Genomic DNA, 15,074 nt, shown 5'->3' with positions numbered 1-15,074 from the left:
AAAGGAAGGGATGCTCCTGGAAATCTGCCTCCTCTGGCATGCAGATCTGCAGCCACAGAGATGGGCAAGAACAGCATTACCTGCGGCTGCAAAGGTTACTATAGCCATGATGCTCTTGCATTGGGCTTTTCCACGCCAGAACAGCCCAAAGCTCTAATGTCTGTAAAGTTGTCATCCCTTGCTGCATAAGGGATGTTCTTTATGCCATATGAGGTCTGTGTTGAATTGCCTCAGCTGAAGGAAGTGGGATGTACACCTGGCTTCCTCAGGGTGCAGGGTTCTGGAAATGTGCTTTGCAGGCACCTCACTTAAATGCTGAGATGTTTCTACAGCTGAAGAAGGGTCCAACTCCCCTGAATGAAACATTGGTGTGCACTCCAGTCAGCACATCATGCTACTGAATGCTCACTATCCTGTGCAGCAAACGTGATGCTTTTTAGTCTGCATCAATATGCTATTCCCTCAGCATTGGACAGAGGCTGCTAGATGATAAGTGCTATTTGCATAACAGATAGTTCATTACTCCACAACCCAATGATAATGGCCAGTACATATACAATGAGGAGAAAGTAAGGACTGCAGATGCTGGAGATCAGAGCTGAAAATGTGTTGCTGGAAAAGCGCAGCAGGTCAGGAGGCATCCAAGGAGCAGGAGAATCGACGTTTCAGGCATGAGCCCTGAAGAAGGGATTCCTGAAGATTCTCCTGCTTCTTGGATGCTGCCTGACCTGCTGCGCTTTTCCAGCAACACATTTTCAGTACATATACAATAACAGGCACAATACAACAGACTATTGTGAAGCTCGGGGAACCGTTCTACTGCTTGGAGGCTTCTCAGACTATGATATCCAGTTCTGCCTTACTGTTAAGAGAAAACACTTTTTGCCACAAAGGTTACATGGTGTAGCTCAGAAACAGAAGAAGGAAGAGAAGGATGAGGGAGGAAGAGCGAAAAGAAGAAATAGAAAGGAAAGATGAGTTGGTATTAGTAGGGGCATTTTCTGGCTGGCAACATGTAATGAGTGATGCAAGACAGGGATCAGTACTGGGGTTATTTCTTGTTACAATTGACTTGGATGAAGTGATGAAAGGTTTAGACGCTAAATTTGCTGAAGACATAGGAATAGGTGGGGAAGTGAGTTATGAAGAAGGCCTGAAGAGACTACAAAGGGATACAGTTGGTTAAGCCAGGGGACAAAGATCTTGCAAATAGTGTATAATTAATCACTCATGCATATTCCAGTAATGCCTGACTGGCCTAATGCTCTTAGGAAGCTCATGGGAGGATTTATGAACAAGGAATTTGAATTTAAAACATACATCAGAGGGCCATATCACCAGCAAGAGTGGGGAGATAGTCAGATGGATTTGGGTGCAGGGGAGGATATGTACAACACTATTTGGAAAATTTGGAATGTGTTGAATGGAGAATCAATAAGGAGAATGCGACAAAATTTGATTCACAAAGGCATAAGGGTTTCAGATTTTCGTAGCGGAAGGCTGAAGTAAAGATGAAGACAGGTAATGTTGTAGAGGTGATCTTGATAATTACTAGGATGTGAAGTTCAAAGCTAAATTCAAAGTTGAAGGGGGTGCAGAAATTATGAGCAGTTTGGGATAGACTGAGACCATGGGTGAGGTAGGAAGTTCTGCCGAGAGAACTTTAGTCTTCTTGATGTGTTTGTGCAACTGATGAAGAAAGAACTGATATTATTTTCCACTTTTGATTTAGAAATATAATGCATTTGACTTTTCAGGAGTATTTCTTATTTTTGAATTCAAGTTAGTTATCTTTGAAAAAATGCCAAAGCATGAAAGTATGCAAAGAGTTGTTTTTCCTTTCTTCCTTCTGTTTGGTTGGTTTCTGATTTTTTTTTTGTTGAGACATACTAAAGGGAAGGGTAGAAGGGTATGGATCTCACTGTGGCAGGCCACAGCTTGTGTGCTCAAAACCAATGGATTTTTAACTAATCAGCTATGGATTTTTAACTAATTCTTTGAATGGCAATTAGATCAGTTCTCACTGTTAGGTCTTCATTAGCTCCTGAAAGTCACTACTCTGATGTGATCATTAGCGCAAATTGAACAAAATAAAAACATAAAACGTTTACTGTTAATTATTCAAAACATTTTTAAAATGAAACATTAAGAACATTCTGCTGACTGGTTTGAGACTTCATAAAATGGAGTAATTTATAAAGGAGTATTGACTGTGTTTGAGTAGGTAAGAATGGAATTGATCAAGGGTATCCCATAAAGCCAGGCAGTTGAAGAAATAACAATGACAAGGAATCATTTTGCCTTATATATTTTAGAAGTTGCCTCGCATTTTTTAACACACCTCTTAGTTCCAACATTGGACGATGCTTCCATGATTCTGGCATCATTTCCCGTTTTGTTCTTAACACAAATAAGCTATTAATAAATTTCCGCACACTTGATATTTTGAATGTTACTTCCGGGTGAACAATGTTGAAGTATTCATCAAGTCGGATGTCCATTGTTTGAAGTCCTGGGACCAGTTTCTGTATATTTATCCCTGCTTGTTTTACCCTAAGCTTAAAAGTCGAACACAAGTGTTTAGCATAAAACATAAATAAACTGAATCATTAACTTGCAATGCATAATATTGAAAGATAAGACATTTACCTTTGTTCAGTTATATGGAGTTGATAATTGTTACTTTTTCAAAAGCCATTTATCAGTTTTCAAATTATATACAGTATTAATTTCTGATGGACCCTGCATGTTTAATGTTAAAACATAGTGGCTTCTAATTCGTTTTAGTGTCAACCCAAAACTTGGATTGGAATTTGGACTCTATACACTATTATGAAATGAGACTGGTTTGCCTAGAATGTTTCTTAAGGTTTAACTTCTCCTTCAATAAAAAGTTCTTATCACAATTTAAGGATCTAATTGTCTGAAATCATACAGAAATACAATGGCAACAATTGAACTAATTAATCTAATAATAAGACAATTACTTTTTGTGGTATTACATCCACTATTTCAATATATGCTAATAAAACTTTGTAATTCAAAATCATCAAAAGTATCAAATTTGGAAAGCACACAACACCATTTGTGCATAATAATAGAACACTGATGAAGCAGGTGAATTAAACCTCTCTTCATAGGGTAAGAATGTTTGAAATTTTGATTTCATTTTCCCAGGAGAAGCTGGATTATAGGAATTCAGGAAAGAAGTAGATCACTGCAACCAAATTATATCTACCCACCCTTTGTCTCATGTCCTATAAAAATTGATTATTCTGAATACCTGCAATTGATCTAGCATATGGGTCAGCTGAAAAGCCGGTTATTTTTAAAAGAAATTAGCCTAAAATATAAATTGCTTGGAGCCACAAAAGACTAACATTAGCATAGCATTGACTTTTTACTTGGAATGAAACATCAATAAGAAATTCACTTACAACAAGGAGAAAAATGTCTTGTCTCCATGTTTTTATAATCATTTTTGTTATGTATGAAATATGCTGGTCTTAGATTTGTTGGTAAATTCATCTTTAAAACAGAATTTATGCTTAAAATATTCAGAAGAAAGACAAAATTCCAGCACACTGATTCTGATGTATAAAAACAGCTTACATAACATTCAGAATAATTTATTATTTTCAGTTACATTAGAAACATTAAGGCCACAACTGTGAAACCTGATCCTGGAAATCTAGGGCTGATGAGTTTATGTTTATTAAGAAAATCATTTGAAACCATGAAATTGGTTGTGATTTGATTCCATAGGAAAACTGTGTTACTTTCTAGTCGACATTTCCTCAACTTAATATTTCTATTCTCTTTTCATGAAAATAGGAACTAGCCAATAAAGATTGGGAGCCATAAATAAGTTGCTAAGGACCTCAAGGTTGCCAACTTGTTAACATTAATTGCCAATTGAAAAACACAATTTCAAACTTTTATCAACTGTTAGAAGTATTTCCTATTTTCAATTCTTCAAGGTCTGGTCTAACTTTCAGACTCTGGCTTCTCGTCCTAGGCTGTTTCGGCAGCCAAAACAGTTTCGCTTGATTGACCTTATATCTTAATATCTTGAAAACATTAATCAAATAATCATTGGCCCTTCTAAGTTCCAGGAAATAAAACCACCATTTGTGTAGTGTTGCCTTCAAATGTAATCTTTAGAGTTCAGGTATTATTATGAGAAACTTAGTAAGCACTATCTCCTAGGCCAATAATTTCTTCTTCAGGTGTGGTAGGCACTACTGCCTTTGGGTGTGGTCTAACCAGTCATTCCTGATGAAGGGCTTATGCCTGTATCTTATGGTCGTTACGTGATCAGGAAAGAGCCTGTTCCTATTTTCATTGGCATTCTCCTGGGGTGAGGACCTTGACTGCGTGGTCAGATTACCACCAAAACTTGCTGATCTCCGTCAGGGCTCAGGCTTTTGAATGGACCTCTCAACTATTCTCCTGCTCCTTGGATGTTGCCTGACCTGCTGTGCTTTTCCAGTGCCACACTCTCGAAAATTATCTCCAGCATCAGCAGTCCTCATTTTCTCCCTGTGGTCTAACCAGGGCCTTGTATAGCTGAAATTTTCATCTTTTCCATTCTATTTTCATCCTATAGATTTAAAGACCAGTATTCTATTAACTTCTTTGATTATCTTCTGTACTTATACAGAATTCATTTACTTGGACCGCTGAGTCTGTTTGGACCTTCTTTTGTAGTTTTTACACTATATATGAGGTACCTTGTTCTCTCGTGAATATAACTAAGTTTGCCTTGACTGAAATCTACTTGGCACAGTTTTATTCAATAATTTAATCTATTAATATCTCTTTGTAATTTTATGCTGCCACCTACAACAATGCTCCCTATCAGTAAGTTTGCTTTGGCGTTTTTCTAGAACATAATTGAAGTTGTTAAGAAATACAGTGAATAAGTGAGACCTCAATTGTAGGATACCTCTTGCTAATCCCTGTCTCCTGCCATTTCATCCATTTCCAAACCTCACCTTAAATTGCATGGTTTCAATATTAGCTAAAATTCTCTTAGGAGGGATTTTATTGGGTGTGTTCTGGAAATCCATTTAAATAGCATTCACAGCAAAATGTATCACTTTTATTTGAAAAGGGAAGGAGGCAAAAAAATTCAAGTAACTGTAGGCCAGATAACCTCTGTTACTGGGAAAATGTTAGGGTCTGTTATAAGGAAGTAATAGCAGAGCATTTAGAAATATTGAATATGATTAAGCAGGTCAGCATGGTGCTGGGGTGGGTCAGTCTCTTGCTGGAGGACCAGCAGTGGGAGCCACACCACCAGATCCTGCCAGCATTGTCGAAAGCCACCACTTGAGTCACTGCCATCTCCAGGCTGTGGTGGAATGGTTAGCAGTGCCATAAAAACCTCAATGACTTCTCCACTCTGCCAGGGTACTCCTTTCTCTGTCATCTCACACTGTCTCTATATCTGCCACGGTATCTACATCCAACCAAGACACTTGCTGTGCCATTCACACTATTGTCTGCAATATCTTCCATCACTTGTTCTCCCCTCTAGCCTCCCAAAACACTAATTTCACATGCCCTCTGATTTGCCTCCTTGGTTCCAAGGAACACCTCCACACAATTCTCCTAAATGTACGTGTACCAATAGCCATGCCTCCTACTGCAATCTCACTTATTCACCCCGTTTTACTCATTACAAGAGACAACAGCCCATAACAGGATGAAGACTGTCTGGATAGGTGGAGGCGTGAATGATATCAGGCTCCTCATCCCCTATGAGGAGAGAATTATGGCTTTTGCAGGAGAAGATGGAGACCACTCCTGCAGGGATGCAGAAACCTCCATGTCCCGCCAAACAAGTAAGTACCATTCTGTATGCCACTGCCACTCTCCTATTAAACCCGCTGTCACCGTCAATTATTGGATGTCATTTCTAACTACTGGCCCTGATACCTTCTCTCTCTTACTTTACAGGTTTTGAAAGTCTGCCCTCAACCTCTGAAGAGAAATGCTGGCTCCACCGAAGTTCCATCCTCAACCTCTGATCACTAGAATACACAGGCCACAAAGGAAGCATTGGCAAGGCTGCTCCCTGCCCAGATACTGATGCCTCAGTGGGAACCGGCAGGATAGAGCTTGATGGGACACAATCTGGGTGGCAGAAACACCCCAGGCTGCTGCCACAGAGTGCACTGTCAGAGACCAGGCATATGCTCAGCATAAGCAGGAGAGCACCCTGTTGGGGTCAACAATCAGGGTCTTTGTTCACATGCACAGGGAGAAGCAACAGCAGCAGACAAGACAGACATATGGGACACAATGGCCCTCCTTGCCCAAAAGCTGCAGTGATTTTTTTTTAATTTCAAAAATATACTTTAATAATAAAAATATTTTGATGATCTGTACAATTGGTCATGCCATACATACGTAAACATTTCATTTCTTTGCATACAGAGATTGAGTAATCATTCATATATACAGGTCTGTACGTTTACTATCCATATATTTAGCTGGGGCGTCAGCGGAGCCCACTTACTGCATGGGCCCCCTGTTCTTCTTTGGCAGGCAGACATTACACGGTGATCTTTCCCCACTGCGCCTTGGTGGCAGCTGCCCCAAGCTTCAGCGTGTCCCTCAACACGTAGTCCTGGACCTTGGAATGTGCCAGTCTGCAACACTCAGTCGGGATCAGCTCCTTCAGCTGGAAGATCAACAGGTTTCGGACAGACCAAAGAGCATCTTTCACCGAATTGATGATCCTCCAGGCACAGTTGATGTTCATCTCGGTGTGCGTCCCGGGGAACAGGCCGTAGAGCACGGAGTCCCGCGTCACGGAGCTGCTTGGGATGGACCTCGACAAACACCACTGCTTTCCTCTCCAGACTTCCTTTGCGTAGGCACATTCCAGAAGGAGGTGTGTGACAGTCTTGTCCCCTCCACAGCCGCTTCAAGGGCAGCGTGCTGCAGAGAGTCCAGGTCTGCATAATGGATCCCACAGGCAGAGCCCTTCTCACCACCAGCCAAGGCTATGTCTTGGTGCTTATTGGAGAGTTCTGGCGATGAGGCATTCTGCCAAATGGCTTTGACAGTCTGTCCAGGGAACCGCTTGACAGGATCCGCCCTCTCCTTTTCTCGAAGGGTCTCAAGGACACTCTGTGCTGACTACTTCCTGATGGACTTGTGGTCAAAGGTGTTTTTCTTCATAAACTTCTCCACGAAGGACAGGTGATACGGAACAGTCCAACTACTTGGAGCGTTCCGCGGCAGCGAGGCCAGGCCCATCTTTCGCAACACCGGGGACAGGTAGAACCTCAGTACATAGTGACACTTTGTGTTTGCATACTGGGGATCCACGCACAGCTTGATGCAGCCAAACACAAAGGTGGCCTTCAGGGTGAGGGTGGCATTTGGTGTGTGTTTTTCCCCCATTGGCCAGAGCTTTATACATCAAGTCCCTTCGGACTCTGGCCATCTTTGATCTCCATGCAAAATGGAAGATGACCCAGGTGACTGCGATGGCACAAGTTCTGGGAATAGGCCAGACCTGTGCCACATATAACAACACTGACAGTGCCTCACACCTGATGACCAGATTTTTACCCGCGATGGAGATCGACCATAGCTTCCATCTGCCCAGTTTCTGCCTCACTTTCTTGATATGCTTCCCCCCAAGACTTGACACATGCCCCAGCCCCTCCGAACCAAATACCCAGCACCTTCAGGTGGTCATTCCTGACAGTGAAGAGGATGAAGGATTGGTCGGCCCAGTTCCCGAAGAGCATGGCCTCGCTCTTGCCTCGGTTTACCTTGGCCCACGAGGCCCGTTCGAACTGATCACATATGCACATGGGTCTGCGCAGGGACAGCGGATCCGAGCAGAAAACGGCAACATCATCCATGTATCGGGAGGCCTTCACCTGCAGGCTTGCATCCTTCCTGATGGACTCGGCAAATGCATCTATGCAGCACACAAACAAGGCAGGAGAGAGAGGGCAACCCTGCCTGACTCCAGATCTGACTGGGAAGCTATCTGATTCCCACCCATTGATTGAGACTGCACTGACAATGTTAGTGTAGGGCAGTCTGATCCAATTACAGATTCCCTCCCCAAAGCCCATTTTGGAGAGAATATCTCTCATAAACGTGTGTGGTATCCTGTCAAAGGCTTTCTTTTGGTCCAGGCTGATGAGACAGGTGTCCAACCCTCTGTCCTGCACGTAGGCGATCGTATCCCTGAGGACTGCAAGATTCTCAGCAATCTTCCTGTCCGGTATAGCACAGGTTTGGTCAGGGTGGACCACTGATCCCAGAGCTGGCCTGACCCGGTTGGCAATGACCTTTGCCAAGATTTTGTAATCTGCATTTAATGGTGAGATTGGTCTCCAATTTCTGATTTCCTCCCTCTCCCTCTTCCGCTTGTAGATGAGGGTGATGATGCCTTTCCTCATGGATTCACTCATGGTACCTGCCCGAAGCATACTGACATACCTCCAGCAGGTCCTGGCCAATCAAGTCCCAAAGAGCAGAATAGAGCTCGACCGGTAAGCCGTCGCTTCTGGGAGTTTTATTCTTTTCGAAGGTCTCGAGGGCCTTGGTCAGCTCATCCAGAGATAGCGGCTGGTCCAGCCTCTCCCATGTTCTGTTGTATAAGACCTCCATGATAGAGGACAGGAGTGACTGGGAGGCCGTGCTGTCGGTTGGCTTCGAGTCATACAGACTGGCATAGAAGGATTTGCTGATCCTCATGATGTTAGCCTGAGATGATGTTACCGAGCCACCTTCTTCCTTCAGGTTGCTGAGCACGGAGCTCTCTTTGTGCACCTTCTGGAAGAAGAAACGTGAGCACGTCTCGTCCTGCTCCACCGAGCGGACCCTGGATAATCTTGGAGGCCTCCGAAGCAAAGAGCGAGACTTGCTGGCTGTTCACCTCCTGGAGGTCCTCCGTGACGTCGACCCCCATCGTCTGCAGCAGGAGCAGGTTCTGCATACTTTCCTGGAGTTGGGACAGTTTTCCCCACCTCTCTCTCGCCTCATGAACACCTTTGAGGATGAAGAACCTTTTACTGTTTCCCACCAGTCCTCTGGAGACTCAAACAGGGGCTTCACGGTTCTCCAACCTGCGCAATCCCTCTTGAGCTCCTCAATGTTTCCCGGGGTCAACAGCTTGGTGTTCAATTTCCACGTTCCCTTACCAGCCCGCTGCTCGTCCTGTAGGTGACAGTCGGCCAGCAGGAGGCAATGGTCAGAGAAGAACACCGGCTTGATGTCGGTGGATCTGACCGAGAGCGTTCGGGACACAAACAGGTAATCTATCCTTGAGCAGATAGACCCGTCTGCCCATGACCAGGTGTAGCTACGCTGCGCTCAGTCTGCAGGGATGCTGAAGACATCGTGCAGCTTGGTATCTTTGACCGTGTCCATCAGGGCTCTGGAAGTGGCGTCCAGTTTACTGCCCCCCCCACCAGATCGTCCATCTGCATCAATGATACAGTTGAAGTCTCCGGCCAGAATGACCCGCCTGGACATAGACAGCAACAGTGGAAGCTGCTGCAGGACGGCCAACCGTTCACTCTTACCCACTGGGGCGTACACATTAATCAGTCTCAGGGGAGCGTTTCTGTATATGATGTCAGTGACGAGGAGGCGCCTGCCCACCACCTCCTTAACCTCGGAGATGGTGAAGTTGCCTCCTCGCAACATGATACCCAGGCCGGAGGCACGGCTATCATTGCCCCCCGACCAAACTGATGGCCCATGGGCCCACAAGCTCGACCATTACCTGTAGCTGCTGAGGTGCGGTATCCCACACTCCTGCAGAAACAGGACATCGGCTTTAATGTTGGCCAGGAAGGCCAGCGTAGAGACACATCGGGTAGCAGATTTAATGCTACACACATTTAAACTGGCAATTTGTATCCCCATTTCAACAGTTTATGAGACTACCACTGTCCATTTGCTGTTGGCCCTGCCTCTTTGGGGTAGCTATCTGCATTCCTGTGGTGAACGTGAACTGTTGGACACTCGCAGGGCTGAGGTAGCTGTCCGGCTCCACGCTGCAGGCATTTCCCTGCTCTGGTGTCTTTGGGTCGGGACCAGGGTTCACAGTCCCGTTCTCTGTCTGACAGCGGGGCTGTCAGAGGATCGCTGCTCCCAGTTACCTGGAGCTGTGGGGAGGTGGGTACCCCCTGGTCCTCACTGGGTGGGAGGTGGTCTTTACCAGATCCCTCAGAGGGATCGTCTTTTCCTGCTTGGGCGGTGCTGCCCTCCTTTCTCCCCGCGGCACTCTGTCTCTTCCTCTGGTGACAACCCCTCCTTACGCCCGTCCTCACCATCTGAAGAGCTGGCTGTATCCTCCTCATGCAGGTGTCATTTCCCCTTTGCTAGGTGGCTTTGGGGGCCTGGCCAAGTTTCCTCTTCCTGGTTTTTACAAGAATCCAGTCCTCTGCTTCCTTGGTTTGCTCCTTCCTCCTCTCCTCCGTCTGTCCTGTGGGAGCTTGGATTGGCTGCTGCACCTCCCCGCTGGCTGCCGTCTGCTCCACTCCATCCCTCTGGGTGCCCCCAGACACCATTCTCCTGCTGGTTTGCGGTACCTTGCTGGCCTTTTGTGGTCCACGGTTCGCATTGCCACCTCCGGCCATCTGTGCATAGGTGCCGGCCCCTCATCTTGGGCAGGCTTTGTACATGTGGCCCGTCTCTCCGCACAGATTACAATTCTTGGCCTCTTTGCATTCCTTGGTTGGGTGCCCCTCCTTCTTGCAGTTCCAACAGATAGTGACCATACAGTCCGCTGCCATGTGACCTGACCTCTCGCAGGTTTGGCACACTTTCGACTGCCCTGTGTACATCAAGTATCCTCTGCTCCCTCTGATTGCAAAGCTGGAGGGTGGGTGGAGGATGTTCCCACTGGATCGACCCTCAGGGTTACCCTGACCTGTCGCTTGCTGGTCCAGATCCCGCAAGGGTCGACCACATCGGGCTTTCTCCCTCAACCTGGACGTACCTTCTCAGGAAGGTCAGGATGTCAGCTGCTGGGACTTGGGGGTTGTACATATGAATCGTAACCACCCGCCCGACTCCTCTGTGCAGGAAGCACACACAACGGGACCACTGAAATGGAGAACAGAGGCTCCCCTTCCTTTTCCTTGAAGACCTTCAGGAGCTGCTCGCACTGCTTCACACTCCTGAAGGTCACATCGAAATAGCCTGCCCCAGGGAAATCCTGCAGGCAGTGCATGTCTGCTGCTTTAAACCTGCAGCACTCCAACAGAACCTTCTTGACAAACACCGTCCGATCGACAGATGTACGATCCTCCACTTCCTTCAGAGTCACTCGGACAGTGTTGCGAATGCCCTGGCCTGGGCTGCAGGCAGCTGCTGATGCCATAGCTCTAAGGTTGGCTGGTACCTGAATTGGCGTTGGGCCGAAGCCAGCATAAAGATCCACCAAGAACAAGTCAGCACAACCAAACAATCCTCCAATGTCCAATCACGATCCAGCGATGATCTTCACTAGCTCTGATGACTCGAAGCTCCACTCTTGATCCTGGTATCTCCCCTGCCAAAAGCTGCAGTGAATCATGCAACTGTCTGGCTGCCTCCATGGACATGTTAGTGTTTAGCTGCCAGGTCCAGCACCCTCAGGATTTGCTACAGACACCAGCTCTTTGACTTTGCTTGATTAGATTTTGATTTTTGAAATGTTTTGCTATTACTTCCTTTATAATGGATTCTAATACTTTTCCAACAATAGATATTAGGCTAATTAACCTAAAGTTACCTGTTTTTTTGCCTCCCTCCTTTCTTGAATAAGGGTGCCACATTAGCAGTTTTCCAATCATCTGGTACTTCTCCAGAAAATGATATTTGAAAAACTACAACTCGTACATCCACTGTCTCTGTAGCTACCTCTTTTAGGATCCTAAGATGCAAGCCATCAGGGCTAGAGGACTTATTTGCCTATAGCCCCATTAGTTTGCCTAATAATAAATCTATAGTGATGGTGATGAGACTTAATTCCTCCCCTGCATTATTTAGTATTAATGGGATGTCCACTGTAAAGACTGGAGTAAAGTATCTGGTTAACAGCTCTGCCATTTCCTTATAACCAAAAACTCTCATTTCTAAGGTGACAACGTTCACTTTGACCTCTTTCTTTTTATATATTTAAATATATTAAACATATAACTTATTCTTATTGCCAGTTTTTATATTCCTCATTAGTTTGCTCTTGTAGCTTATTTCCTCTGTCTTTATTATCTTTTGATCTCATTTGCTGTCCAGTGGTTTGCACATGAGTAATGTTTTGAATTCTGCTGTTGCAGTCAAATAGGTGTCAGCATTTGCTAACAAGACTTTGGATATGAATAATAGATACTTAGGCAAGTTTTAGGATGGTACTGAACACATATGGGATCTATCACAGCAAGAAGCCATGGCTTTCGGACAGAAAAGTAAGATCTGAGTGAAAAATACATTTCAGTCACCATTTACACAGAGCTTGGTACACTTTTCAAAGAGCAAAGAGACAAAAGACTCACCTCTTCATTGAAGACAACGTGAAAAGGAAAAGAATTGCAAAATGTTTTTACATCAACCCACAATCTCTCAGGATAGACTGGTTCAAAGCCTCTTAATAATTTGCCTATGAAAACACCCAAAATATAACATGAATTCCACAACTTTACATTCATGCCTCATGTAAGATTCAATGAGCAGACACTTGAATTTAAAATTATAGGGTTACAAAATTACCTAAGCCATTTAGGCACTTCACAAAATTATCAGCCAGAGAGCTGTGTGCTTCTTTTAGAGAGGGATTTGATTTCCATCTAAATAGGAGTTGTCACTCTGTCTCATACTTTACAAAAAAGCTTTCTGACACATAGAAAACAGTGAGTGACACAAGGCAAGGTTTGAGTCATCTTGTGATTTTATATCAGCTGAACTAATTTTCGAAATGTCACAGTGGTTACCTTTTCCCAATTTGACAATCCCACGGACTGTTTCCCAGTGGTTTTTCCTGACAGGGGATCCAGACACTTTGCTTTTCATCTTGGCCATTGCTCTTTCCAAGTCCTGAAACACAGGATTTTATGGAATGTCTAATTAAAATGCTCACTTATGCATTCTTATAATGTGAGATGGTTTCACATTGAGACCAACAAGTTTTACATTTGTATAATACTGACAATGTAAAAATAAATATAAATGTAACTTTCTTATTCATTCCTGAGATGTGAACATTGCTGGCTTGGACAGCATTTATTGCCCATTCGTAGATGCACCTGAGAAGATGATAGTGAGCAGCCTTGAACTGCTGGAGTCATATACTGTAGGTAGACTCACAAAGCCACTATGGACGAAGTTCTAAGATTTTGACCCAGCAACACTTAAGGGGTGGCAATATATATCCAAGTCAGGATGGTTACTGGTTTTGAGGGATAATTGGAGCTGGTAGTATTCCCACACATCTGTTTCCCTTGATCTTTAGACAATAGTGATTGTGAGATTTTTAAAATTCACTCATGGGATGTGGCCTTATTGGTTGGCCAGGATTTATTGCCCATCCCTAGCTGCCTTTAAGAAGATGGTGATGAGCTACCTTTTTGAACTGTTGCAGTCCACATGCTGTAGGTAGATCAAGAATGCCCATACAGAGGGAATTCTATGATTCTTTACCCAGAAACAGTGAAAGAATGGTGATATATTTCCAAGTAAGGATGGTGAGTGGCTTGAAAGGAAACTTGCTGATGGAGTTAATCCCATGTATCTGCTGCCTTGTCCTTTTTGATTGACATAGTCATGGGTTTGGAGGCTGCTGTCTGAGGATCTTTGGTGAATTTCTGCAGTGCATCTTGTAGATAGTATGGAATGCTGCTATTGAGTGTCAGTGGAGTGGATGTTTGTGGATGTGGTCTCAATCAAGCAACTGCTTTGTTCTGGATGATGTCAAACTTGCTGAATGTTTTTGGAGCTGCTTCCATTCAGGAAAGTGGGGAGTATTCCAAAACGCTCCTGACTTGTTTGTTGTGAATGGTGGACAGAAGTTTGGGACTGAGGAGGTGAATTACACCATGGTATTCCTAGCCTCTGACCTGCTCTTGTAGCCGTTGTATTTATACAGCAAGTCCAGATGTATTTCTTTCACTGGTAACCCTGGAATGGTGATAAAGGAGGAACTCAGTGTTGGTAACACCATCCAATGTCAAGGGGCAGTGCTTAGATTGTCTCTTATTGGAGATGGTCATTGTCTGGCATTTGTGTGGTGTGAATATTACCTGCCACTTGTCATCACAAGCCTGGATTTTGTCCTGATCTTGTTGCACTTGAACATGAATTGCTTCCCATCACACTCCTGATATGTAGATGGTGAACAGACAATCGGGAGTCAGGTGAGTTACTTATTCCAGGGTTCATAGACCCTGACCCGCTCTTCCAGCCACAGTATTAATATGGCTAATCCGGTTCAGTTTCTGATTAATTGGAACTGGCGTGTTATTGATAGTGAAGGATGCTGCAATGTCAATTCCATACAATGTCAAGGGATAATGAATTCACAGAAGCATAAGCAAAAATGGATGGTGAGTAAATGGAGGCTATACTTGCAGCAGGGGGCAAGTCCTTGCTTAAACAGATATATTTTAAAACAGGAAAAGTAATTAGAGAGGCAGAAACTTTGGGAAGCAAATAATAGAGCTTTGAGCCTACAGAGCTGAATGTGTAACTGTTATTAGTCATGTTAAGATGGGGGGTGGGGGGGGGATGCTCGGATCGGAAGGTGGGGATGTTAGTGGCACATATACAAATGATAGCTGAGTGACAGCACCAATGAGTTCAGAAATGGCATTGTAGGGCTGGATGGGATTTCAGAGGTGGGAAGTCGTAATGATGAAAATGATGACAACTTAGGATTAAACCTCGGCACAACATCGTGGGCCAAAGGGCCTGTTCTGTGCTGTACTTTTCTATGTTCTAATTATAAATGGAACCATTGAGGAATTGGGAATCCATATAGGTTAGTAGGAAAAAGGAATTACTGACAAAATTGGGTGGGAGAATTGGGATACAGGGAGCATAATTCTGAA

At 44.4% G+C, this 15,074-nt stretch overlaps 1 protein-coding gene across 3 annotated transcripts in view; it reads right to left on the bottom strand.

Annotated features, from left to right (window-relative positions):
- The window catches only part of LOC122555874 (guanylate cyclase soluble subunit beta-2-like), a 75,217-nt gene that overhangs the window by 26,737 nt on the left and 33,406 nt on the right, over positions 1–15,074 (bottom strand). For all 3 annotated transcript variants that reach the window (XM_043702099.1, XM_043702097.1, XM_043702098.1), the window contains exons 7-9: positions 12,963–13,065; positions 12,528–12,631; positions 2,342–2,558 (exon numbers count right to left, since the gene is read on the bottom strand). In XM_043702099.1, the coding sequence (XP_043558034.1) occupies positions 2,342–2,558; positions 12,528–12,631; positions 12,963–13,065 (424 nt within the window). The remainder of the gene's footprint in view (positions 1–2,341; positions 2,559–12,527; positions 12,632–12,962; positions 13,066–15,074) is intronic.

Source organism: Chiloscyllium plagiosum, chromosome 13 (assembly GCF_004010195.1).
Source record: "Chiloscyllium plagiosum isolate BGI_BamShark_2017 chromosome 13, ASM401019v2, whole genome shotgun sequence".
Taxonomy (NCBI): Eukaryota; Metazoa; Chordata; class Chondrichthyes; order Orectolobiformes; family Hemiscylliidae; genus Chiloscyllium; species Chiloscyllium plagiosum.
This window is presented reverse-complemented; position numbering and strand designations above follow the sequence as displayed.